At 42.8% G+C, this 26,683-nt stretch overlaps 1 protein-coding gene across 10 annotated transcripts in view; it reads right to left on the bottom strand.

The window, feature by feature from the left end:
• The window catches only part of SYBU (syntabulin), a 72,998-nt gene that overhangs the window by 11,848 nt on the left and 34,467 nt on the right, over nt 1-26,683 (bottom strand). The window contains exon 1 of one of the 10 annotated variants that reach the window (XM_019942275.3): nt 24,925-25,857. The exons of the other annotated variants lie outside the window; for them this stretch is intronic. Coding sequence (XP_019797834.1) covers nt 24,925-24,952 — 28 coding nt within the window. The 5' untranslated portion in view covers nt 24,953-25,857. Of the gene's footprint in view, nt 1-24,924; nt 25,858-26,683 lie in introns of those variants that run through there. 10 annotated transcript variants of the gene reach the window in all.

The following is a 26,683-nucleotide window of genomic DNA, read 5'->3' on the forward strand; positions in this document are numbered from 1 at the left end:
CTGGAGATAAGCAACCGTCTAGAAGCTGTCATGGGGAAAGTCTGGGCTGCAGATAACTGCTCCAACCGGCACTATCTGATTATCCACCTTCTCTGGCTGCAGCTGCAGTTTTTCTATGAAGAACAGAACCTTAACAAATAGCAGGAACTGAACATTTCCAGAGAGAGTGAAAAAAGTTCACAGTGACAGTGACAGAAGCTGTGAATGAAATTGAAATTTGAATAGTTTTGGGGGTGAGTGGAGGGGTCTATTAGTTTACAAATATCACGTTACATTTGAGCACAGACTAGAGTTCAGTGTGTAATTGGAAACATGCTGTGTGGTAGAATAACTAATATAAATTCACTTTTAACAAAAAAAATACATAGTTCTGAAATAGTAATAATGAAAACATTCCATGGATTGCCTGGGGAAGTGCAGGGGCCATGGAAGAGGTAACAGAACAACAGGAAGAAGAGAACCAGGATATTTTTTTTTTAAAGAAGAAATTCCAGATGTTTTTGGAGAAATCAATCTGATAGGTACACAATTTTATTTGACCTTGTTTCTCAACTCCTATGCCACAATTTGTGACTCTTCTGGTCTAAAACCCAGAGCCAGATCACATTTCTGAGTTGAGGAAAATATGAATAATCTAAATCCCTTGCATTTCTAACAAGCAGTGATCAGTAATCCTCATTTATTGATGATCGCAAGTCTTTATTGAGAGCACACTAGGTTCCAGGCCCTGTTCAAAATTCTTTCTATACTTTGTATCTGTTCATCTTGACAGCTTTGTAAGGCAGATATTAATCTCACTCTTCTACTATTGAGGAAACCAAAGCTGATTTACTTGTCCAAGACTTGTGGGTGATGAATCCTGTCCAGGACTAAATCCCATAATACTCCTGTGATAACATGTCCTCAGGAAGGCAGTGGTTAGAAGCGGGGGCAGGAGAGGTTCCTCTATACACTGCCATCTCCCCCACAGTCAAGATGAGCCATAGGGACAAGATGCAGCCAGACCAGCCCACTGGTGGACAGGTGCTCTCACTAATGGGGTGTTTTAGTGTTGCTGGAGGGGAACGTCAATGACAGCAAGGCAAAGAGAGAGAAAAATCCCTTCCCTGGTTTCTAGGACCTCTCAGGAAGGTCAGCCTCTTCTGGGAAATAGATCAAGAAGGATCCCTTAGTGCAGATGACAGCAGTGAATCCCAACTCCCGCAGAATTCTGGGAGGATTAAGGTAGCAATTTATCAGAACTGGGACTGGCTATTCCTTCTGGATTTCAGAGACTTTTGTCTAATGATGTAATGAACTCCCAGAAGCTCCCTGAACCTAATTAGTTGCCTCTGAGTAATGTGTTGGCTAACCTGTAGTATTTAACAGTCTCAAGGACTCATGATTGGTAGTGCTATCCAGGAACACACTAGTCCTGACAGCCTAATTCAACCAGCCTTGTCTGCTAGTACATTACCAGGCTGGTTATTAAATGATAGAGGTGGACAGTTTTCAAAAATAGATCCCATGGTTGCAGCTACCAGGTGTAAGATATTATTTTCTAATGTAAAATTATTACTCCGAAACACCCAATTTTCACTCTTTAAAAGGTATGCAGAAATTCATCAATTACAATTTAACTGCCTGCATAAAAACGGAAATTCTAGAACAGAAACAGACAATTGCTGAAAACCCATTGTTACCTCACGATGGCTCTGATCTGCAGTAATTATGTACCCTGAACTGAAGGGACAACTTTGTTCTAAACTTTATTGCTCCTGGCACTCAATATATTGACTCTTTACTGTTTGAGTACTATGATAGTGAAAAATGTATATGCTACTTAACTATTTCTGTTTATGATTTTTAAAAATATAAACTATTTCCAGTTTGCTTATTGCCATGTAAAGTCAATGCACTCTTTTTAAGGGATACACAGAAAAGGCAATTTTACTGTGTGATCTGAATATATTCTCCCCATTTACTAAGAAAACTCAGAATAAGGCTGGAGGTCTGAAAACCTCTTATTTATCTATTATCTGGCAACAAAGACACTGGGAGTGAGAGGCACTCCTTAATGCATTTCCTTTAAACAGTGTATGCAACTAGGTGATTGCCATGGGTGCTGTATGTAGTTCAGTGCTCTTTTGGGTTACTAGAATCATACAAAGAGAGTTCCTAACCTAAAAACATAGGCCCTGAGTCAGACAGCCCAGGTTCAAATCCCACCTCTACTGCTTGCTAGATGGAAGACGTAGGCACATTACTTCACCTCTCTCTGCCTCAATTTCTTAATCTGTGAAATGGACATTGATGATCATAGCACCTGCCTCGTAGGGTTATTGTAAGCAATGAATATCTATCTGCCATCTTAGAAAAACACCTGATCTGTTGTAAGCTCTCAATAAATGTTAGCTGTTATTATTATTCTGCAGGGTTAAAAAGACAACTTTTATTATACTATACATCTCCTTTGCGGAAAATTTAGAAAATAGCAACGATGCAGAGGGAAAAATATAGTCTATAATTCCATCACCAAAAAATAACCTTTTGGCATGTAACTATTCAGCATTCATACTTAATACATTATTATGTAACCTAATTGTTTTTCTTTTAATATGTGAATATCTTTAAAACATGGCACATTTTGTTTTACTAAATCAATGAATATGTAGGCTATGTCCAATTTTTCCATCATTAGAAGCAAAAACTATGTGCCAGAAACCATCCTGAGCATCTTTTACATATTAATTCATTTATTTCTCATGACAGGACAGACCCTATGAGGTAGGGACAGCTAAGGCAGAGAAGTTGAGTGACGCTCACCAGGTGTCACGACTAATAAGAAGTAGAGCCAAGAGGGAAACCAGGCCGTCTGACCCCAGGGTCCATGCTTTTTTTTTTTTAATTATATCTTTTTTTTAAGTTAATTAATTATTTTTGGCTGTATTGGGTCTTCGTTGCTGCACGCGGGCTTTCTCTAGTTGTGGCGAGCGGGGGCTACTCTTCGTTGCGGTGCACGGGTTTCTCATTGCAGTGGCTTCTCTTGTTGTGGAGCACAGGCTCTAGGTGCATGGGCTTCAGTGGTCGTGGCTCGCAGGCTCTAGAGCGCAGGCTCAGTAGTTGTAGCTCACAGGCTTAGTTGCTCCTCGGCATGTGGGATCTTCCCGGACCAGGGCTTGAACCCGTGTCCCCTGCATTGGCAGGCGGATTCTTAACCACTGCGCCATCAGGGAAGCCCAGGGTCCATGCTCTTAAACAAGGGCTTAATGGCTATCCTTGGGCATACAAATTTACATCCTTGTTTATTTCCTTAGAATAAATTCCTAAAAGTGGAATATTTAAGCCATAGTATATACTCATTTTAAGACTTTTAGTATATATTCCATAGGGATTTTTTGGATGGCATCAGCCGAAAGCAGTTTTGGTGGACAAGGAAGTGTTTGCCCCCATCTGCCCGTGTGTAGACACCTGATTGGTAAATCTCTGATGCCACAGGGAATACTTCAACAAAGCACAGGAAACAGTATTTGGCCATTGAAGAGCTGTGCTTGAAAAGCTGAAGGGAATTTAAAAATATGCATATCCAAGCCATCCTCATCAACACTGTCTCCAACCAGCTGCTGGGGTTGGCAGAGCAGGGTTCCAGGACTAAACAGGGAGGATGCACTTGATGACCTTTAAGATAGTTGTGATGCCGATGTCCTGGTGATTACACACCCTGCAGCGGGCTTTCCAACCATCAGGGAGCTACGTTTTTTGTTCAGTGGTACTGCTGGATCCTCTCGAGAGGCTTTATTTTTATTCATAACCTTAGGGTAATAAGCATTCTGTGCATGTGATGGTAAGGCCGGGAATTAGAGAAGGAAGGGTCAATGGAAACAAAAAGAATATGGGCAAAGACTGATAACTAGATGTAGTTTTTAAAAACACTGCCTGTGATTCAGTCTCTTAGGACGTTATTATTTTTGCCTCCTTTCAGGAGACTGTGAATTCCTCATACATCAGAACATCACAGGCCTCTGAGAACAGAGCCATCCTGACGTCTACGAAGCTGTATTAAGCCAGCCTAAACCACTGCTTTAAGCAGCCCCAAACCTTCCTTTATCCTTTGTCACCACAAAGCTATCAAATTAATTCAGGTTGGCCACCTATATCCCCAGCTCAAATAGAAGCAGCAAATTAAAACAAAAACAAAACAGTCCCCCATCAATTCATCCTCCTATCCCCCACCCACCCCCCCCACAGCTACACAGATCTTTTATTTAAAGGTCTCTAGGGAGGAGAGAGAAGCCATTTTCACTGCAAGCAAGCAGCACTATGAAGGAGCAGCTGCAGCAGTGGACACATGTAATTACAGAAGGAGCTACTCCAAGTATGTTCAGTAGCAGTGACTCTTAGCTGCAGAGCTTTGCGGGCCCAGCCAAGGAATCCAAAAAATGCTTCACAGGGGCTTCCCTGGTGACGCAGTGGTTGAGGGTCTGCCTGCCGATGCAGGGGACACGGGTTCGAGTCCTGGTCCGGGAGGATCCCACATGCCGCGGAGTGAATGAGCCCGTGCGCCACAACTACTGAGCCTGCGCGTCTGGAGCTTGTGCTCCGCAACAAGAGAGGCCGCAATAGTGGGAGGCCCGCGCACTGCGATAAAGAGTGGCCCCCGCTTGCCACAACTGGAGAAAGCCCTCGCACAGAAACGAAGACCCAACACAGCAAAAAAAAAAAAAAAAAAGTAAAATGGAAATGTTATATATATAAAAAAAAAATGCTTCACAGCCCAAAAAGGATTTTTGTTTTAGATTTTGCAAACTATTCCCAGAACCCCCATAGGTGTTTATCTCAGAAAAACACACACACACACACACACACACATATATGTATATATATATATATGTTCTCTTGCATATCAGAACATGTCTTTCTGAAAAATTGTAAATACCATTTCCATTTTATCATAATTTCAGAAAAGATTTATCTTCATTCTGATTGATGTCCGTATGGAGCTGCCATCCAGTTAAAAGCATATATGTAGGGCTTCCCTGGTGGCGCAGTGGTTAAGAGTCCGCCTGCTGATGCAGGTGGACAGGGTTCGTGCCCCGGTCCGGGAAGACCCCACATGCCGCGGAGCGGCTGGGCCCATGAGCCATGGCTGCTGAGCCTGTGCTCCGCAACGGGAGAGGCCACAACAGTGAGAGGCCCGCGTACTGAAAAAAAAAAAAAAAAAAAAGTGATTCAAACTGCCATGAGGGCATGACTCTCTCTCTGAGCCTGCCTGTGTGTCTGTCCACACATACTGCACTTCTTTTTTCTCCTAATAAATACTTTACTTGTTTCACTACTTTCTTTGTGGGAATTCTTTTTCTGCAAAGCCGTAGGGCCAGGGCCTTGTCACCGACCACTGGTCTAGTGGCTAGGATTTGGTGCTCTCACCATTGTGACCCGACCTCAATCACTGGCTGGGAACTGAAACCCTGCCTCAAGCTGCTGCAGGCCCAGGCCACCCAAAATCATATTAAATCAGCCAAAAAAAAAAAAAAACAACCCACAGAAAACTGGGCAAATGACATGAACAGGCAGATGGCAAAGAAAGAAAAATAAACAACCAATATACCTGAAAAGCCATACAATCTCACTTATAAAATTAAAAATGTAAATGAAAAAAAGATTTTTCTCATCAGATTGGCAAAAGAAGAAAATCAAAGTTTGATAACACTGGTCTGTTAAGGGTTTGGGGCAAAACACTGGTAAGATTTAGCGAGAGTGTGAATTGGTGCAATGTACATAAAAAAGAAAACTATACTGCTAGCAACTTATCCTGCACATAAGCGTTCAAAAAGACAAGTAAATTGTCCTTCAATACTGACTGGTTAAGTCAGGTGGTACAGCAACCTAAGAGGATACTCTGCAATCATGAAAAGGGGTGACGTGAACCTGTGTGTGCTGAAGTGAAAAGATCCGGAAGACCTGTTTGTTATTAGACAAGAAAAACAAGATGCATAAGAGTGGGTGTGGCATGCTTGCTTCTGTGTAAACAATTCTTTAAATAATAAATAACTTGCTACATGCATAGAACATTTTTCTTGAGGGACAAAATAGAGATTTGTTAATAATGGTTTCCCTTGAAAATAGGACAGTGAAGATATAAAGAGACTCTTCATTTTATAACTTCCTGAGCCATTTGGCTTCTCCAACCATGTGCTTATATTACACTTGTTATAAAAATTATAAATAGGGGTACAGTGCAATTATGGACAATTGATTTTTTTTCTTTTTTCCTTAAAAAAATCTAAAATTTTTAAAGGAAAATCATTATATAATAAAAGTAATCATGGACTTCCCTGGTGGTGCAGTGGTTAAGAATCCACCTGCCAATGCAGGGACACGGGTTTGATCCCTGGTCTGGGAAGATCCCACTTGCCGTGGAGCAACTAAGCCTGTGCGTCACAACTACTGAAGCCTGTGCGCCACAACTACTGAAGCCTGTGCGCCTAGAGTCCATGCTCTGCAACAAAAGAAGCCATCGCAGTGAGAAGCCTGTGTGCCACAACGAAGAGTAGCCCCTGCTCGCCACAACTAGAGAAAGCCCATGTGCAGCAACAAAGACCCAACACAGCCAAAAATAAATAAATTAAAAAAATAAAAAGTAATCACATCACATAGTGCAGTATTAAGAGGGCTTCGGAGTGAAGCCACTTGGGTTTGAATCATGGCTCTTCTACTAACTCTCTGGAGCTTTGAGCAAGTTGTTTACCCTCTCCCTGCCTCAGTTTCTTCATCTGTAAAATAGGGATGAAGATATTAATAGTGGGTATTGCTAAGGGATTGTGGGGATTAGGCGAAACATACAAAGAAATTAGAACAGTGTCTGGCGCATAGCAAGCACTCAATATACGTTAGCTTTTATTATTTCTAACTAGAATTACGGGTACAGTGGCTTGAGGTCCAGAAGACCTTTCCCTTAAAAAGCCCCACAATAGGAAATGCCTTATCTCTCTCAAGTCAGGCATTTTTATAGTCACTCTTTACAAAAAGTGGTCTTCCCTCAGTGGAGGGCATGTTTCTATTTTTAACCGTGTGTGTGTGTGTGTGTGTGTGTGTGTGTGTACATACTAGAGTATGTATAAAGATCCATGGTTCTGAAACAAACTCCCCAAGGACGCCTCCCAATATCTCTAGAGTTTCCCCTGGGTTAATGCACACAGGTTTGCTGCTCAAGTCTCGACAAGGCCAGTCCCCGGAGGAAGGAAGGAAGGGAGCATGGAAGAGGAGGCACAAGAGGGCCGTAAGGTCAAAGACAGCTCCATCATGGTCACTCCTTTATCTCGGCCCGGCTCAGCCACCTGTCCTTGGCAGAAATACAGACAGTCTACCTGCCGACCAAGAAAAGTAGATGAAAGAATTGATAAGCAAAGAGGGTGTAAAGAAACTTCAAGAGGGAAGGAGGAAGTGAATGTTTCAGAGCAAGGCGAAAAGCCTATTAATCTCCCTCAGGGACTCAGGATCTAACTAGTCTCCTTCTGCCTCACTCCCCAGGAAAATTAAGACTGCACTGGCCAACCTCAGCAGAGTACAGGAAGGGAGAATGGGTGCTGTTTGGCTTCACGAATGACCGCCCAGCTTCCCTGGGCCTCCTCTTGTCATTAGTAATAAATAAATAAGCGACCGTGTCAATTCACCAGAGATGGCCAAGAGGGGAACGCTAGAGAAGAGATCAATCAATTCAACCCAAGGCCCATCGGATGCTTCTGGGGTCCTCCAGCACCGCTGCCAGGCACAACCCAGCATCACCAGAAGGGGGCGCCAGCCTGCAAGTTCACACACCAACAAGCTCTACCCAGAGAAGGCTCTACAAAGCCTGGCTACACCCCTCACTAGCCATGTGTTCTTGGCCAAGTGTTTTTAACCTCTCTAACCCTTAGTTTCCTTATTTATGTATATACGTATATATACATATATATATATATATAAAGGATAATTTATTGTTTAACAAAAATTTATTGAGCATCTGCCATGTGCCATGAGTCAGGCCTTGCTCTAGGTGGGTGATTCCTACCTTGTTGATTTGTTGTGAAGTTGAAATGAATGGGAAGTGAAATGCATGGAAAGTGTTTGACATGCTCATAAATATTAATCTTATAATTATTAATAATAATGCAATGATTTCTAAACCTTACTATGCATAAGGGTCACCTGGGAAGTTGAATAATAGTGCAGATTTCTGGGCAACACTCACAGAAATTCCACTTCAGAAGGTCGGGGGAACCCAGGAATCTGCATTTTACATAATTACGATATATGATTTTGCAGCAGATGGTCATGGACACACTGTGAGGAGGGGCGCTCCAAAGATAAAGAGCACAGGGAATCTCTCTCCAGTCCAGCCAACTGCAAGAGCTTTCTTCGATGGGAAGTGGAAGGTGAGTGAGCAGAAGTTAAGGCGGCCAGGCTGCCAACACGAGTTCATTCGTTCAAGGGCAAGGTACACAGGAGAGAAGAGTTTAACTTACAGAGTGATCTGTTCCCTCACCGCTCTCCAGAAGCACCTTCCTGGGCTAAAGGCATTTTCAGAGGATTGGAAGGGAAGGGGGGACATACAGAAGGTACCAGTTCCAGCCAAACTCAAGTGCACACATGTTCGTTTGTAAAGCTAGTAGGATACTTAGCAGTTGGTCCATGGTTTGAAGTCCTCATAGTCCTGTTTTAAAGAGGAAGGATCGAACAGTTTGGACTTGGGGGTGTCCAACATCATTCAGCAGAAACACCGCACAATCCAGCCAGCTGTCCTCTGGGGCATCCCATCAGCCCTAACCTGCTGCCTCTGGTGTGGTCAAGGTGTCCCTGGCCGACAGGCTGAGTGGCACCAAAGGAACCACACAGGCATGCGGAGCCTCCCACACTGAACAAGCATTGGGCACAGGCCCTTTAGAAGGTGGGCTTGAGGGGCAACCCTCTCCCCCACTAAATGGGTCTGGGAAGGGCTGCATCCACAGTGGCCATGAACTTCATCTATATTGATTATCTTGGGGGCCTGGTAATAGCAAGAGCAAATCCTCCTTGAAGAAGTTTTCACTCTTACATTTTCCTCATCTCTGATTTGTCGAATTTACTCAACTGAATTTCTCCCACTTAAAAAAAAGCCAGCTGGTGAGCCTGCTGCTTCTGTTTAAGGAGAAGTGTTTATCCAGTGTTTATCAAAGTGAGGCGCCTGCCCTCCGCGTCTGGGAAAAGTAGCGCTCAAGGGAGCAGGGGTGTCACCATGGGGACAGTTGACAGGGGAGGATGGAGACTGTGAAGGGGTGGGAGAGAGAACTGGGGACTGACATGCCACCAGCACTACAAAGTCAGAGCAGGGCTGGGAATTGTGTCTGGGACTCTAAGTCCAGAGTATAAGGGAGAAGGTTAAGGATGGATCTTTTTCCAAGTCCCCTCATTTTCCACCCTTAGTAAGGCTGAGCCAGTGCTGTCTGAAAGCAGTTTGAGACCATGAATGGAACAGAATCACCCACTTGCTAGGAAGAAGATGACATAATTTATAATTTGCTGCAGAGACATGCAAGAGGGTTCTAAAACAGCATTTCTTTCTTTTTTTTTTTTTTTTTAAACCTCACTCTGTCCTTAAGCACAGTTTTTAAAATTGACTCCAAGACCTAACAGCCTTGATGGCCTCCCCTATTCCTTGTCACCGTCACGGCTATGTGACGGCCTGCAGGGCACACCATTCAAGGTCTGCTCTCTGCTCACAGGCTCCTGGGGGGCCACCACCCACCTCCCACACTGAAGTCGCAACTCACAAGGCCTCACTCCCTTGACTTTCGCAGCATCACTGATCTTGCCCTTTGCTCCATTTAAACAGTCCACCAGTGGAGTTACATCACTGGACCTTGTCAGCACTTGGCCGTGCTCCACTTCTAATATCTTGACATCCTTTCACCTTGGTTCCTAAATAATCTGTCCTTTCTCTTTCTCTCTCACATTTTCAATCCCCATGAAGTTGTTTCTCTTCACTTTTTATGAGGTAATATAGTTTAGTAGCCTCCGTTACTAGCTGTGTGACCTTGGGAAAGGCACTTAGCCTCTCTGTGCCTCACCTTCTTCTATGGAAGGAGAATGATAACAGTATCCTTCTTACAGAGTTGTTGTAAGGATTATGTAAACTAATATATGTAAAAGCATGTAAAAAGTAGGGCCTAGCACTCGGTAAGCATTTTAAAATATTGCTATTCTTTTTATTTTTCTTCTCACGATTTCCCTCTCTGAATCACATCTGGTTCCCAACACATGAAAGGCCAAAATCGGGAAGGGCTTGGAGCAGAGGCCAGGAGTGAGGTGAGGCTGGTGTGGGGTGTGAGTGGTGAGCAAGGATTCAAAACAAGCAAGAAAATAAACAAACAGAAAAAGATTCTGACAGGAGTGTGGTAAAGATTCTTCCTCATCCCTTTAGACTGTAAATCAACGAGTAAATCCTCAGACTCAGGCTGTATTGACTAAACTCTCCAATTTCACAGGAGAGCCTCAAGCACACTAAACAATAGAGAGCTAATCATCGAACCTTCTCGTAGGGTCTGGGGGGTCACAAATAACGCACTCAGGAGACAACATCTCCACAAGGGCAAGATTTCATCAGTTCATATCTGTACATCCCACAGCTCTTTGCACACCTAGCAAATGTCAAGTTGAGGTGCTGACCCTGTCTTCAGAAAGAGGCAAACGTCTTAGGAGGAATATAAATTAGATGCTAAAAGCGGCCAACAAAGGAAAATACTATTCCCTATTGGAAGGATTAAGATTCCATGGAGATGCCCAGTGAACTAGCTAGCCTTTGAAACTATTCACGACAATCCAAGACTATAGCAGGAGGAGTCATAGAGATGGGCGTCCGGGGTGAAAGCAACAGCACGTGGAGACAGCACTGGAGGGAGAAGCAATGGCGGGAATGAGGTGATAAATTCAATTTAGAAGCAGGCTGGTTTAAAATCCTTCTAAGACACAGGCCCCAAAGTTTTATTGGACACATAGATCTTTTTAATTTCTAAAATTCCTACCTTTGCTTCTCTGAGAAAACATGTAAACATGTGACCTTTCTCAGACAGGTGGATATAAAAGAAAAGGAAGCATACATGTTTTTCCTACTCCAGGGATACTAAAACCTTAGTTTTGTCTGAAGTCACTCTACTGACAATCTTTGATGATCTACTGACACCCACCCCCCTCCTTAGTGATTTCCATATGTAAGCTGTACCAACTGAGACAAGAGAGTGGAGGAAGTGGCCAAGACGTCAGGTCACATAGTGCTGTGTGGAGCCCAAGCATGGACCTAGGGAGCAGCGTTGCATTATTTTCTCTGCAACCCAGAGAGCTATTTTCCCACTTGCCCCCCCACCCATTTTTAAATCTTAGTTTCAGAAGCACAGAACTGGATTAACCAAATTCCTTGGCTCTTGACACACACTCATCATTAGCTCATGTGAGGCTATATTTTTACTTACTGACTGGTTTATCTATTTTTGTTTTTGTTTATTTCTTCACACCTAATATTATAATAAATGAAGAAACCAGCCCCATCATAAAAACTAGAACGTCGACACCAACTTACATCTACTTCCTCATCCTACTGCCTGTTCACCACTTCCTGCTTTCATTTTTACAAAGAACAATCACATCTATTTGTATTCCTACAAGGCAGATTTTTTTCTTGTTTTGTCTATTTTTTACTTTTTAACAAACAGGTTATCATGATATGAATAATACTGGGGATGATTTTCACTCAAAATTATGTTGCTAAAATTCTCCATATAGCTGTAGTACATTCATTTGACTGCTATATAATAGTCCACTCTATGACCTACACCGTAATTTACGTCTTAATTCTTCTGATGACGAGAAGATGAGTTGGGTTAATTCCAGCTACTCATCTAGCTAGGTTTTCCACTCTGAATAAACATCTACTTGCATTTCCAGAGGCTCAAGTCTTCCAAAGAAACAAAATCAAAAGAGTAAATCCACTTTTATGTAATATATTCCATGGACAAAAAAATGCTCTGTGAATCATTTGTTTATACACATTTGTCTTTATATCCCTTTCCCTCTCATTGTTATGGAGAATCAAGAGTTAAATGTAAAACTAGACACTGCATTACCCCAATCCAATTTTAGGACCCAACATGCCCTAGGTGACCCTTTGTCCTAGCGTCTTTCTGACCTGGAAACCCTATAATTTCAAGAATTACCTGATGTCCTATTGGATTTGGCTTAGGTCACTCCATGACCTAGCCCCTTAGCTTTGGCAATGAGACCAGCCCATGGACATGAGAAGCTGACCCAGAGTTACTGGACCATGCATATAACCTCACTGAGGGAGAAAACCCTTGTCCCTCACAGGGTAGAGGAAGGGGGACAGGTGGCGGCTTAATGCAGCCCAGAAGGTAGTTAAGTACCTAGTTCTAAGACCAAATGCTGGGTTTGAGTCACAGGTGAGGGACGTTTCCGAGTCTTAAAGCAGGCCCCACTGTTTAGAGAAGGGGGAGCTACTGTATAAACGTCTCTATGTTAGAAAGCAACTGGTTTGGTTTAGAAATGTTAAAGGCAAAGCAAAGATGTCCATCTTCTTTCGCATCTAAGCCTCTACATGGTAGAGCTGATGTTTGGTCGCTTCAAATCATCTTTGTGAATTTAAATAACTAGGTCTGTGGAGCAGGTCTGCTAATTATAGGGTAGATTTTAAACCATCCTCTGCCCTAGAGTCACCAATCATCCTCCTATTCCTCTAAGACAGTGGTTCTCAAAGTGTGGTCCCAAACAGCATCAGCATCACCTGGGAACTTATCAGAAATGCAGATTCTCAGATCCCACCCCAGACCTACAGACTCAGCAACTCAACACTAAAGTTTGACAAGAACCCCTATTCTAACGCACCCTCTGACTGAGATCACTCATATATCGGCTTCCTGAATGGCTGCCTCTGAGAAATAGAGCAGCTGGCTTGACTGTGATTTAAAATATAGCTGCGGGGACTTCCCTGGGGGTGCACTGGTTAAGAATCCGCCTGCCAATGCAGGGGACACGGGTTCGAGCCCTGGTCCGGGAAGATCCCACATGCTGCGGAGCAACTAAGCCCGTGCACCACAGCTAGTGAGCCTGCGCTCTAGAGCCCGCGAGCCACAACTACTGACGCTCACGTGCCTAGAGCCCATGCTCCGTAACAAGAGAAGCCACTGCAATGAGAAGCCCACACACTGCAATGAAGAGTAGCCCCCGCTCGCTGCAACTAGAGAAAACCCGCATGCAGCAGCGAAGACCCAACACAGCCAAAAATTAAATAAATAAATATATTTTTAAAAAGAATAGTAAAAATAAATAAATAAAATAAAATATGGCTGCGCGTCACAGCATACATTTTGGGAATCATTTTTACATATTTCACATTCAAAATGTGTCAGTTTCTTACTTTGCTTGGCACAATACCGAGTGTTACTAGCCATGCTTCATGAAACTGACAATACATATTTAACAGCTGTGGTTAAAAGCAGATTCTAGCATTGATGGGTTCCAAGAGAAAATATCTGATCTTTCAGTTAGTGATAGTGTGGCCTTGGCAATCGATTAACCTCTCTACCCCTCAGTTTACTCACTCTAAAGAGGGATTCCATGCCTATCGCATGGGACCGTTGTTAGGATTCAGTGACATAATGGGGACCGCCATAAGTGTGCATTAACATTCCTCATTATTATTATTGGCCTACTTACCCCTATGTTTGGTATGTGTTGCTAAACACTAAGTTTCTCTAAGCATTTCTGCATATGGGCACCATACTTTTTTTTTTTTTAGTACAGTAAGTCCTCTACATACGAACAATTTCCATTCCAAGAGTGAGTTCATAAGTCCAATTTGTTCGTAAGTCCAACAGAGTTAGCCTAGGTACCCAACTAACACAATTGGCTATATAGTACTGTACTGTAACAGGTTTATAATACTTTTCACACAAATAATACATAAAAAACAAAGAAACAAAAAATAAAGAAAACATTTTTAATCTAACAGTACGGTACCTTGAAAAGTATAGTAGTACAGTACAACAGCTGGCATACAGGGGCTGGCATCGAGTGAACAGGCAAGAAGAGTTACTGACTGGAGGAGGGAGAGGAGGTGGGAGATGGTAGAGCTGAAGGATCCTCAGCAATAGGAGACGGAGGGAAAGCTGCAACGTCACTCATGCCTGACGTTGATGGAACACACGTTCGCATCTTTCAAAGTTCACAACTTGAAGGTTCGTATGTAGAGGACTTGCTGTACCATGACTTAAATAAGAAGGTGAAGACTTTATTACATGACTAAACTCTTAATATAAGTGATGAGTTTATTACAGGTCACCTGGCTTCTCTCAGTAATGGTCAGAAAGGGCTTATTACGTTCGCATACTATTCAATGTGCTTTACGTGTATTCTCATTTAATCCTCACATCAAGCCTATGAAACAGGTACAGTTTTATTCCCATTTTACAGATGACAGAAGGAGAGAACAGGTGATTTGCTCAAGGTTAAACAGCTTGTATATAGTGAAGCTGGGATTTGAAGGTGGGCATTTAGGCTTGAGAAATACCACAATGGGAGATGCATCTAGATATGCCCTGAACACTGAGAATGCACACCTGCACAAAACTTCAACTCTACCTTCCCTGTAAGCGCCTGTTTGCCTGCTCTTGTAAAGGGCTTGCTGAAACCTTTGAAATTCATTCACAAACCATCTGCAGCGGGGGTCTTAATAAGATTATCACCCTCTGCTCTGCCTCCCTTACCAGGGAGCAAACAATTAGCGGACACAGGCCACACTAGCCAGGAGACGGCTCTTTATTCTTTTTAGCACATGAACCCATGGGGCTGAGCCATTCACCTATTTTCAACAAAAATAATAGGATTGAGTCTTCATTCTGAAATGAGAAGTTAATATATTGTGAATACACTTAAAAGATTGCCATTTTAAAACATCGAATAGATAGGGGTTTTTGGTGGTGTGATCTGAGGCCCATCTGCATCAGTGTCACCTGGATACTTGCTGAAAATAGATTCTTGACTCATATCCCAGATCTGACCACTGACATTTCCTCAAGTCATTCCTGTAATACACATTTTTACAAATGCCCAGGTGATCTTTTACGACACTGAAGTTTGAGAACCACTACAACAAATGGCCCTGGTTTTCAATATTTAATTATAGATTGCAGCCACCTACTCAAATCGGTCTGTAGTAACTCCGTGATCCGTCTGCTTCTTCGCATCCTGAACGCTCCACCCCAGGCCATGATCATTTCTTGCTGGAACTATGACACAGTCACACACTGTGTCCCAGCTGCTCTGTGTGGCTCCAAGCATTCCATCTTCCACGCTGCTCCAGAGCGTAAATCTGATCAGCTGATTCCCCTGTTGAAACCCTTTAATGGTGCCCGTGTCCTTTAAGATAAAGTCCGAACTCCATAGCATGGAGTGTCCGTACAAGTCCCCCATACCTGGATTATTGTCCTGTCCCTCTGGGACTGGCTAACTACTACCTGTTCTTCAGGTCTCAGGTCAGCCTTGATCTTTTACTCCTTCGGGAAAGAGATTAGAAGCCCTTCCTTTATGCTCTCACCCCACCCAGAATTTTAACGAGCATTTATCTCATTGTACTGCAACCGTCTGCAATTTCCCAGCACACTGTCAGCTCCTTGAGGACTCGGCCATTATTGCATATCCCAGTGTCTAATGCAGCATTAAACACACAGTAGCTGCTGTGGCCTTGAAAGATTTCACAACATCAAAAGTTCCTCCATACTCAGTATTTAGCAATGGCTCCTGGAAAGGCTCTCTACTGTGTTACCTTCCTCTTTCTCTCCTTTTAGGTTGGGTTGACAGCCTGGTGTTATTTACAGTTAGGATAAATATCCCCTCCAATTCTACCTACATCCTATATGCCCAAATCCCTTAAAATTCAAGTTTTCAGCCCAAAACGTAGCATGCAAAAACCATGCAGTCTGGGAAGACCTCTGTCTTGTTCATCACTGTATCGCTCACACCAAGCACAGTGCCTGGTATAGAACAGACTCAGAAGAATATTTATTGAATGAAGGAAGAAAGGTAGTAAAAGAACTTACAGAAATAGTTGTGGAAATACTACCAGTTTTTGAGAAATCACAAAGCAAGAGAGATAGCCAGTTGGAGATGGACAAAAAGTACACAGATTATCAAGGCAGAGGAAAAAACAAATTCTGGAAATCATAAACTGCTTAGTTTGGTGTTTATCTCCAGTAAAATTGTAGAAAAGGCCCATCCCTTAATAAGGCAAGTAGAAGCCAGCAGAAGTTCACTAAGAACCTATAGATAGAAAAAAACAATTCTCACTTCCTTCCTTGACGAGAGTTATGCTTTGGGGCTGCCACATAATCAGCTACCTGGAATTCAGTAGGCATTTAGTCACAACACTTAGGAAAGTCTTATGAACAAGGGTGACGTATGCCCTGGAGGACGGCACAGTTCAGGACCCAGAGGATGTTGACTAATGGACTGTCTGCCAACCTCAAGGGAAATCTCTAGTAACGTGTCACCTGGCTCCGTCCTTGCCCTTATCCTATTTTAACATGCTTTATTAATGACACGAATGAAAACATGGACGGCCTGGTGCTGACGGCAGACTAGAGATTACACAAACCTTGAAGGGAAAACTAAAACAACAGATGACAGAGTCAGACAGTAACATTACTAGCCGTTGTGTACTAAAAGCCTACTTCATCAAGAACTCCATCTCTGCTATTTTCTTGAATCTAAAGACGTATGTTCTAAAGACATACAGGGTGTAGAAGAGGAAACTGAGGTTCTGAGTGGTGATGAGCCTTGCCCAAGTCACAAAGCTAGTAACAGCAGAGCTAGCCCTTCTGACTCCAGAGTTGGCTTTCTTCTTTGACCACTCTTCATGGGACCTCGTCATCAGAATTCACAAAGATCTAAGAACTGGAAACCAAGATGATAGCATTCAATTCAGTCCATTTCAAATACGTATTGAGCTGTGCACAGGCTAAGGCACTGGAAGGGGGGAAAACATGGAGAAGTACAATCCCAGTGCTCAAGGCTCCTTTCAGGAGGAGACAAGCTATAGAGACAAGCAACTAGGATACGAGAGGACATGCTGAGTGCAATACAGAGAGAGGGCACTAAGGTACCACAAAGGAGGAAGAAATACTCTCAGACAGGGTGAGTGGAAGAGGGCAGGGACTATGTCAGGGAAGAGATACCACCTGAGATGGGCCTTGAGCAGCCGGGGGAACACGACCAACTGCTGGGGGTGCAGAAGGAAGCAGATCTTTAGTGAACGGGGGTGGCATGAACTGAAACCCAGAGGAAGGAAAACACAGGGCATATTTAGAATATACTGAACCCCTTCTTTGGCTGGAGTACAGCGATCAGATGAGAAAACGCAGCCAAAAGGGTGAGTTGTAGAGAGCTGAAGAATGGAAAGCTACGCTAAGGGCCTCTACTCTGAAGGCAAGAGGGAGCCATGGCGAGTTTTGAACAGGGTGTTCACGTGAACAGAGTGGTGCTTTATGGAGATCTTGCAGCAGTAATATCTGGAGGAGCGACTGCAGGCTGGAAGACAAGGCAGGTGACTATTACAGTTAGAAACTGGGCCGTAAGGGAAGGGGGAAAGAGTCCTGACTACAGAGTCCCTCTCCACATAGCTCTTAGGTTCACAAACTTAACCACATAGGTTCAAAATCATTTAAAACCCCAGGTGAACTAAAGGATTGAAAACGGGAAAAGCATAAAGCAAGTTAAACATTAAGAGACACCTCTTCTTATGTTACACACTTGACTGCAGTTCTACCCACATAAAAGAACAACTGAATGGCGATGTGTATATTTTCTGTACAACCAAAGAGACAAAAAGCAAAACAGGAATTATCTCAGTCAAATGCAAGGAAAAAATGTCTCTTGTATGGCCCGAGGACTATGTGAAAAACAGGATAATCTAATCAGAATGGATTGAGCTGCTCCAAGACCAATGCTACATTTACCACTGTGTAATCCATGTTTAACGCAAATATTTTTTATTTGCAAGCACAAATGTCAATCAAATAAAAATAAACAAGCTGGGTAAATTCTGGCCATTTCTGGCATCTGTACAGAGTGTTAGAACAAAAGCGAATGGAGCAATGGAAGGCCTCATGGGGTTTGTTTTAATTCAGACATGTGTTCAAGGAACTAAAGTGAGAACTGGCGAGGCAGGGAAAAATGAAGTCACCTGGAAATGTTTCCAGAAGAAGGCCTGGCAACACAACAGAGAGGATTTCTGGACGAGGGGAGGGACGGGCTTGGAAGAAAGCAGATGCGAGGCAGGTGGACCAGCTCCCGCACTCTTGCCCTGGGACAAGCAAGGCCAGCGAAGCCTGGCACCTCCCAGGGAGGGGACTTCACCCAGACGCCACGCTCCCACTGTGCCTTCAGAGCTGGGTGCTCGCTGGGCAGAGAGGCAAGGCATTCTGCGAACCAGCTGAGCTGCCAGCAGTAAGCTCCCACGGTCACCTCACCCCACTGTTTAACCCAATGAAGACTATTTAAACTCTCCAGCTTCTGAACGAAATGTTTCTGAATGTCCCTCTGAAAACATTCTCTGCTGATTTTTGTGTGCTGCGTAGCATTTAGAAAGAATGAAGCTCTCTCGTAATCAGATTGTACCCTGCACACAAATTATGCTCTGCCTTGCCATGGATTTGTTTAATGGAACCTTCCCTAGGATCTCAACTCAAAATGACGTCTGGCACGGAGCACACGTTCCCCGGCCAACACTTGGCTGGCCCAGGTCCTCTACCCCACCCCCAACACAAGTCAACTTTTTTTTTTTTTTCCCCCGCGGTATGCGGGCCTCTGGGATCTTCCCGGACCGGGGCACGAACCCATGTCCCCTGCATCGGCAAGCGGACTCTCAACCACTGTGCCACCAGGGAAGCCCACAAGTCAACTTTTATTTCAAGTGTACTCGGTGTTCTCTAGTCTCTCCACCTCTCTCCTCCCCACCCCACAATGTTCTAAGAAGAGCCAAAATGGAATGGAAAAGCAAAGCTGATTATTACAAAAATATTAAGGCCACTCTCTTTAGGACCACTGGAGAGTGTTCGCATGGTGATAAAATGAGGAGGGTAAGTAGGAAATGGTAGTCTCGAAGTATCCCCAAACAATTCAACAGTATGTAACTAATTCCTGTGGCCTGCTTCTATAAGCACCCCAAAGAGACAAAACCAACAAGGCTCAAAAGGAACAAATGCACTAAAACTGAATTCCAAAATCTCCTTGGTGTAGAGCATCACAAAAATATCTTCTAGGCTCTAGCAGGGCATATCCATCTGTTCACAAATAGCTAGTAAGGACCTACTAAGTTTTAGGCACTGTGCTAATTATGGAGGGCACAAAGGCAAATGGCCCCATGTTCAAAGTTTACCCCTGTGCGCCAACATATTTTTAGGGACACATACCTAAGGTGGTAAAAATTATTTTTTAAATGCAAGGAATTGATAAAACACACATTTGAAGACAGTAGTTACCTCTGGGGAAAGGCAGAGAATGGGATCTGGGAGAGCACACAGGCAGCTTCGGTGGTGGTAATTCTTGAAGTGAAAGGTGGGTCACAGTGTTTGCTTTATTGTTATACTGCATAGCTTACGTGTATGTTATATCTGTTCTTTATCTGCGTCATATTATATACATAATATTTTAAAAGAAATAATGCAGCATAAATAAATTTTAAATAAAAAATAAAATGGGGGTGTGGAAGAAGGAAGAAAGGAAGGAAGGAAGGGAGGAAGGAAGGAAGGGAAGGAAGGACGGAAAAAAGCATGGTCCATGTCCTAAAGAGGCTCACATCCTAGTAGATGAAAGAGCCGTCTAAAAAATAAGTATTAAATACAACATGGTGGGCTTCCCTGGTGGCGCAGTGGTTGAGAGTCTGCCTGCTGATGCAGGAGACACGGGTTCGTGCCCCGGTCCGGGAAGATCCCACATGCCGCGGAGCTGCTGGGCCCGTGAGCCATGGCCGCTGAGCCTGCGCATCCGGAGCCTGTGCTCCGCAACGGGAGAGGCCACAACAGTGAGAGGCCCGCGTACCGCAAAAAAAAAAAAAAATAAATAAATAAATACAACATGGTAACCATGACAATAGAATTTTTTTAAAACTCTAAGGAAGTATACAGTACTAAAGTTAACGGCAATGGCATGTAAAATTCAGATCCCCAAGTGTCTTTGCACTTAAAACCGAGTCTTACCCTTTATAAGTGTCAATATAGCATGACTTCCCCTGGGACTCTTTTCAGAACCCCAAAGTCTGGGTTCCACGGCCCTCCTCTGTGTACTCACGGGACCTGGTACTTCCCCCAGAAACATATCACATCACACATGTACAGGGAGCCCTTGGTTTTACTGTTGTATTTTGGTGCCTGGCTCACTGGCTGGCACATCAATAGTTGCTGAAAAAACAAATGAGTTGAAGCAACTGACAAAGGATTAATCTCCAAAATATACAAGCAGCTCACGCAGCTCAATATCGAAAAAACAAACAACCCAATCCAAAAATGGGCAGAAGACCTAAACAGACAATTCTCCAAAGAAGATATACAGATTGCCAACAAACACATGAAAGGATGCTCAACATTACTAATCATTCATTACAGAAATGCAAATCAGAACTAAAATGAGGTATCGCCTCACACCAGTCAGAACGGCCATCATCAAAAAATCTACAAACAATAAATGCTGGAGAGGGTGTGGAGAAAAGGGAACACTCTTGCACTGTTGGTGGGAATGTAAATTGATACAGCCACTATGGAGAACAGTATGAAGGTTCCTTAAAAAACTAAAAATAGAACTGCCATATGACCCAGCAATCCCACTACTGGGCATATACCCTGAGAAAACCATAATTCCAAGAGTCATGTACCACAATGTTCATTGCAGCTCTATTTACAATAGCCAGGACAGGGAAGCAACCTAAGTGTCCATCGACAGATGAATGGATAAAGAAGATGTGGCACATATATACAATGGAATATTACTCAGCCATAAAAAGAAATGAAATTGAGTTATTTGTAGTGAGGTGGATGGACCTAGAGTCTGTCATACAGAGTGAAGTAAGTCAGAAAGAGAAAAGCAAATACCGTATGCTAACACATATATATGGAATCTAAAGGAAAAAAAAAAGGTTCTGAAGAACCTAGGGGCAGGACAGGAATAAAGACGTAGACATAGAGAATGGACTTGAGCACACGGGGAGGGGGAAGGGTAAGCTGGGACGAAGTGAGAGAGTGGCACAGACATATATACACTACCAAATGTAAAATAGCTAGCTAGTGGGAAGCAGCTGCATAGCACAGGGAGATCAGCTCGGTGCTTTGTGACCACCTAGAGGGGTGGGATAGGGAGAGTGGGAGGGAGAGGTAAGAGGGAGGAGATACTGGGACATATGTATGCGTATAGCTGATTCACTTTGTTATACTGCAGCAACTAACACAACAATGTAAAGCAATTACACTCCAATAAAGATGTTAAAAAACAAAACAAATGAGTAGCATTACTGGGTTCAGGTCTGTTAAGTGGTGGCTGAGACTGAAGAGAAAAGGAAGGGTGGAAACGCTAAGCTGGAGAATCCTATCCAAGACTCAAGAATGCCCCAGCTTTGCACAGACAAAACCCCTTCATTGTCCCTGATAAGCTGGGCTCGGCAGTGTAGACGACCACAGCACCGCCCGCAGATCCTGAACCACTGCTCTCTATGCACTAATGTTTCTCAGCTTGGATCCTTCGCTTCTTCCACAAACGCTAAGGGGAAAAACATTGGATGTCAGGCAGTAACCCAGTATCAGGTTCAGGCATAGCCTCCACCTCTCAAGAACAGTCAGGCCTGCCAGTCGCCTGGGCAGAAATGAGATCTTCCTGGCAGAGGCTTGCAGAGCCTGCATATCTCAGCCACAGGGGTGAGCCCAAGAGGCCAAAGATGCGGGAAGATCCAGTTTCTCTGAATAATGTGTGCTGCCACACAAGACAAGGGGACATCCTTCCCTCTGAAACTGCCACAAACTCCCTCAGATGCAAAAGGACTAGGCAAATAGAACTGTCAACTGAGACCTCAGAATGCTCCTCAGATGTCAACAAAAGGATGTGATCCCCAGCTCATGACAGCAGCACCAAGCACCTAACAAACACTTGACAAATTGTGCACTGTCAGAGCATGTGCCTGTCTGATTAGTAACAATGGAAAAGGAAGTGGGTCATTATTTTGGTCACGGACCAGTATCATACAGATAAAAGGTCACCGTGCCAGTGGGGATATTGCTATGGATTTAACTTTTGCCTTGAAACATTGCAAGAGACGGCTTATTCTAGCTTGATTATCTGAGTGATATTGCAACAGAAATCGTGTTTAGCAGAATATATTTAGCTCTATGTTTGGACATACAGTGAGTCCCAAGTTCCCAACCTCTAGAGACCTCATTTTAAATTGCATCCTACAAATGTCCTCCCCTTTTTTTCCCTTCAAGCAAATTGGTATAGCCCTTGTTCTACTTGCCACATTCTTTCCAGGGCAAACAGATGGAAGGAAGAGAACATGCCAGAAAGAAGAAATGGAAACTGAAAATGACATTACAATGAAAATAAAGCTGCAAAATATTATCTGGGTCAACTCTTCATACGTTTTAAAATCAGCACCAGCAGGCTCTGCACATATGGCATTGGTTTTATATTTTTTTGGTTCAGATGTCACACAGGATTAGTGCAAAAGGAAAAATCCCAGCACGGAACCTATTTTTATACAGATTAATCAATCATTTCGCATCTCTTCCTTTCCCATCATTCCCCAAACTTTCAGCTTAATGAAACTGCTCTCATTCAAAATATGTCGTTTACTGCACTCTGAACGGAAATCCTTTCAGGAAAGGAAGTGGGCTTAGAATTTGAACCTAGGTTTTTAAATGTCACATTTTTAATTCAAGTTATAAATATTAACTAGACTTAGGCTATGGCCCAGCCCCTTTTAGCTTATAGCCATTGTGGAATCCTACATATCCATCAGTGGCAGCAAAACAAATTGGCAAACATTTTATTATGTAGATATAGATATAGCCATTTAACGAAAACAGAAAGCCACACATTTGAAAAGAGAAACCTACTGCATATTTCACGTTTTGTTCTGTTGTCTACATTTTCAAGTACACTGAATGTCATAATTCCCATCGGAAAACCAAGCACACAGTTAGGTTCTTAGTAAGTATTTGCTAGGAAATTTGATAGGCTGAATGGCATCAAACCAAAGAATTGTTCAAGTTAGTCGCTACAGCCTCCCTTAACTACAAGGCATTGTGGAAATGATGACGATGATGCTTACAGTAATCATAATACAACAGCAGTGACTGTTTAGTGTACGTCATGTGCCACTGATGATGTCATTGAATTTTCAAAGCAGCCTTGTGTCATAGGTACTATGATTATTCCATTATACAGATTAGGAAACAGAGAGGAAATTCCGATATTTTGAGGTTGAAAAAAATCCCATACAATGCTGGTTTTCAGAGATGGGCAGGAGAATTGATCACAGACACGTTGAAAAAGGGAAATGGAGCCTTATAATACTCATGAGGTGAAAAACTTTGGAGAAAGTGTCATCGACATCGTTTCCAGGTCTCCAAAACCATGATCACTACAGAGTTCATCATGCACCTTTATTTGTCTGCTGCCCCTTTGATGGGTGGAAATTATATTTATAAAATATGAAGGCAGTGACCTAAAGCTAGACCTCAGTGACAAAGTCAGAGCCAGAGGAGCCACCAGTAGGTTCACATCCTCAAAGGGTGGTACCTTTTCACCATTTGGGGCAATTAAAATTGAGCCATGACTAACAGTTAGAAGAGATGACATTACACTGGTTGTCCTTTGCATGAATGGTCAGTCATGAGTACAGAAAATAAGAGACATTTACAGTCTAGTGTAATACTCTGTGCTCCCTCTTTTATGCGATTAAAAATGAATCTCTCTTTATACCAATACAGTACATGTTCTGCTTTTTGTTTAGAGCTGCTAGATGCCAGCTACCTTCTGTGGACAGCCTGAGAATCTAATTTTACACAATTTTAAAGTTATTGAACTAGACTTGGTGTTACCATACACACAGTCTTTTGTTTCCACTAATTAATTTTAACACCACAGGCATTAATCATTTGCCCAGCAAATGAAAATTGCTTTAAGATGACTCATGTGTTTTACAACATTGCAAACCCAACCCTTATGCTCTTGGAATGTACAGTAAAGAGGAAGTATTAGAGCAAATCAGTTAATAAAAAGAAAATTCTTCCACATCCCAATTCCACAGTCATGAAGAGTTTTAGAATTTCTACTGGATGCTACATGAGAAAAGTAAATTAAAACTGGTTAGAGAGATGGTCTCCGAATAATTTCCATGGTGAACTGGCAGATATGAGCACATGAGCGAGATCTCTCTTGAAAATAAGCACATCGAGTTTCAGTCTACACAGAGGCCCACTGCAAACTCTGTGCAGTGCCGATTAGCATTAACTGTGGCTGTGCTCATCTATTCCCACAGCACGTTGCTGGGTAAGGCCAAGCTCTGCATTTACAAATGCAGCAAGCAATGCTCAGAGTTAGAAGAGCATTCTAAAATGTAATCGTCCATGGTCAATCTTTTTCCCTTTGGCTTCGAATGGCAGACTCACAAATGACAAGGGGTATTTAAAACAATATATGTGTGTATTTTTAAAAGTTTAGATCCAGATTCTGCATTCAGAATATCTGGAAGGCGAGTGGAAAATTTGTTTTTAGACTACACTTTTAGCCTACCACAACTAACTTGACACACACATATACACAAAGAGCATATGCTCTGGGATCCAATATAATTATTTACTTACTGTGACTAATGTGACTTACTTAGAAGGTAAGCTCCGTAGACTTTCATGGCAAACACTGCCTCTGCAAACAGCCTCCCACCACAGGCTGGGCTATGTCTTGTGCAGAAATACAGTGTGTGCAGCTCAGCTCATCTCTCCGTGGAGTACAGTCTCAGAGTGGGGTATCCATGGAGACCGAGCCTCCTACTTGTGCAGGGCAAGGAAGTTACTCCGCTGGGCACCATAGCAACAGGAGGCAGAGGGGAGGTTGGCCAATCAGGGAAGAGCACAGGAGCTTCTCCCTGGTGACTGCAGCATTTCAAATGAAACCATCGCCCTCATGAATGAACACAAAGCATTTAAGGAAACATCAAATTGTCAAACAGAAGTAAATGCGTACACAACAGTCAAGGCTAATCCTTTGACAATTACGGAGCAACACTGTGAGTCTTTCCACAATGATTAAATCCCAAAGATCAAGGAAGAAATTACATCCAAACCCCACACAGTCCTACATTTAATGGCAAGCATGTGATGCTTTGAGGAAAATACTTGGTGTACTTCGTGAATTCCAGCTATTTAAATATGCAACGCACTTCACAGTGCTTCCCAGGAGACAGGAACAGGAGACATCCATTGTTCTGATGGGGGAGAATGGAGTCGAGCGCTCCCTAGGACAACTGTTGGCATAGCGCTTCCAAACAGGAGTTTGCTTAGAGTAATAAGCACGTTTATCAAGCTTCCAGCAAAGCCCTCCATTGTATCAGAATAATTCTAACTAAGAAGGCATCCATGATAAAATAGGGCCAATGCAGACAAGATGGTGAGTGAACATTCAAATGCCTTGAAGCTGTGCTATTTGCAAACTCTCTTCATTTCTCATTTAATCATGGTAACGATCATTTATTGAGCACATACTGTAGACCAGGCAAATACTGTAACTAGAAACACAACTTCTTACCAGATGCGGACTCTGATCTTTGCAAAGATACAGGATGTGCATGTTTACTTCTTAGTGCTGTGCAGTATTTACTCCACGCATATACAGGCCTATCTCATTTTATTGCGCTTTGCTTTATTGCACTTTACAGACATTGTGTTTTTTTTACAAACTGAAGGCATATGGTAACCCTGAGTTGTCAGATGATGATTTGCATTTGATAGCATAAAGTATTTTTAAATTAAGATATGTATATTTTTTAGACATAATGCTATTGCACATTTACTAGACTACAGTACAGTGTAAATATAACTTTTATATACTCCGGGAAACCAAAAAATTCATGTGACTCACTTTATCACAATATTCACCTTACTGCAGTGGTCTGGAACCAACCCACAGTATCTCTAAGGTAGGCCTGTACTCTGTTATATACTTAACGTATTTTACGATTCTCACAGCAACCTGAGAAGGATAAGCATTAATTGTTCCTCCATATTATAAAAAAAAAGAGAAAACATTTCCTTATGTTTACAAAAGAAACTCTCCTGTCCACTGACTCCCCCTCCCCTCACTGCTGGGCAGGTGACCTGGTCCACCCTATTCAATGTCTAAATACAAGGTGAGGTACCTTCCTCCTTATATTAAAGTGGTTCCAAAGCCTCTTATTATAGAGCTCTCTCTTATAATTACCTTCTTTGAACAAAAAGTGTCATCTGAAAAAGATACATCAGTCTGAATTGACCTCAGTCGGTGCTGGTTTGGGCCGCCTTCAGAGATCAACTGATGGGATTGTTTAAAATGAAGAAGGCCAAGAAATTCAAAACCAGATTTTGTAATTATTCCTGTCATATGACTT

Source organism: Tursiops truncatus, chromosome 17, assembly GCF_011762595.2.
Source record: "Tursiops truncatus isolate mTurTru1 chromosome 17, mTurTru1.mat.Y, whole genome shotgun sequence".
NCBI lineage: Eukaryota > Metazoa > Chordata > Mammalia > Artiodactyla > Delphinidae > Tursiops > Tursiops truncatus.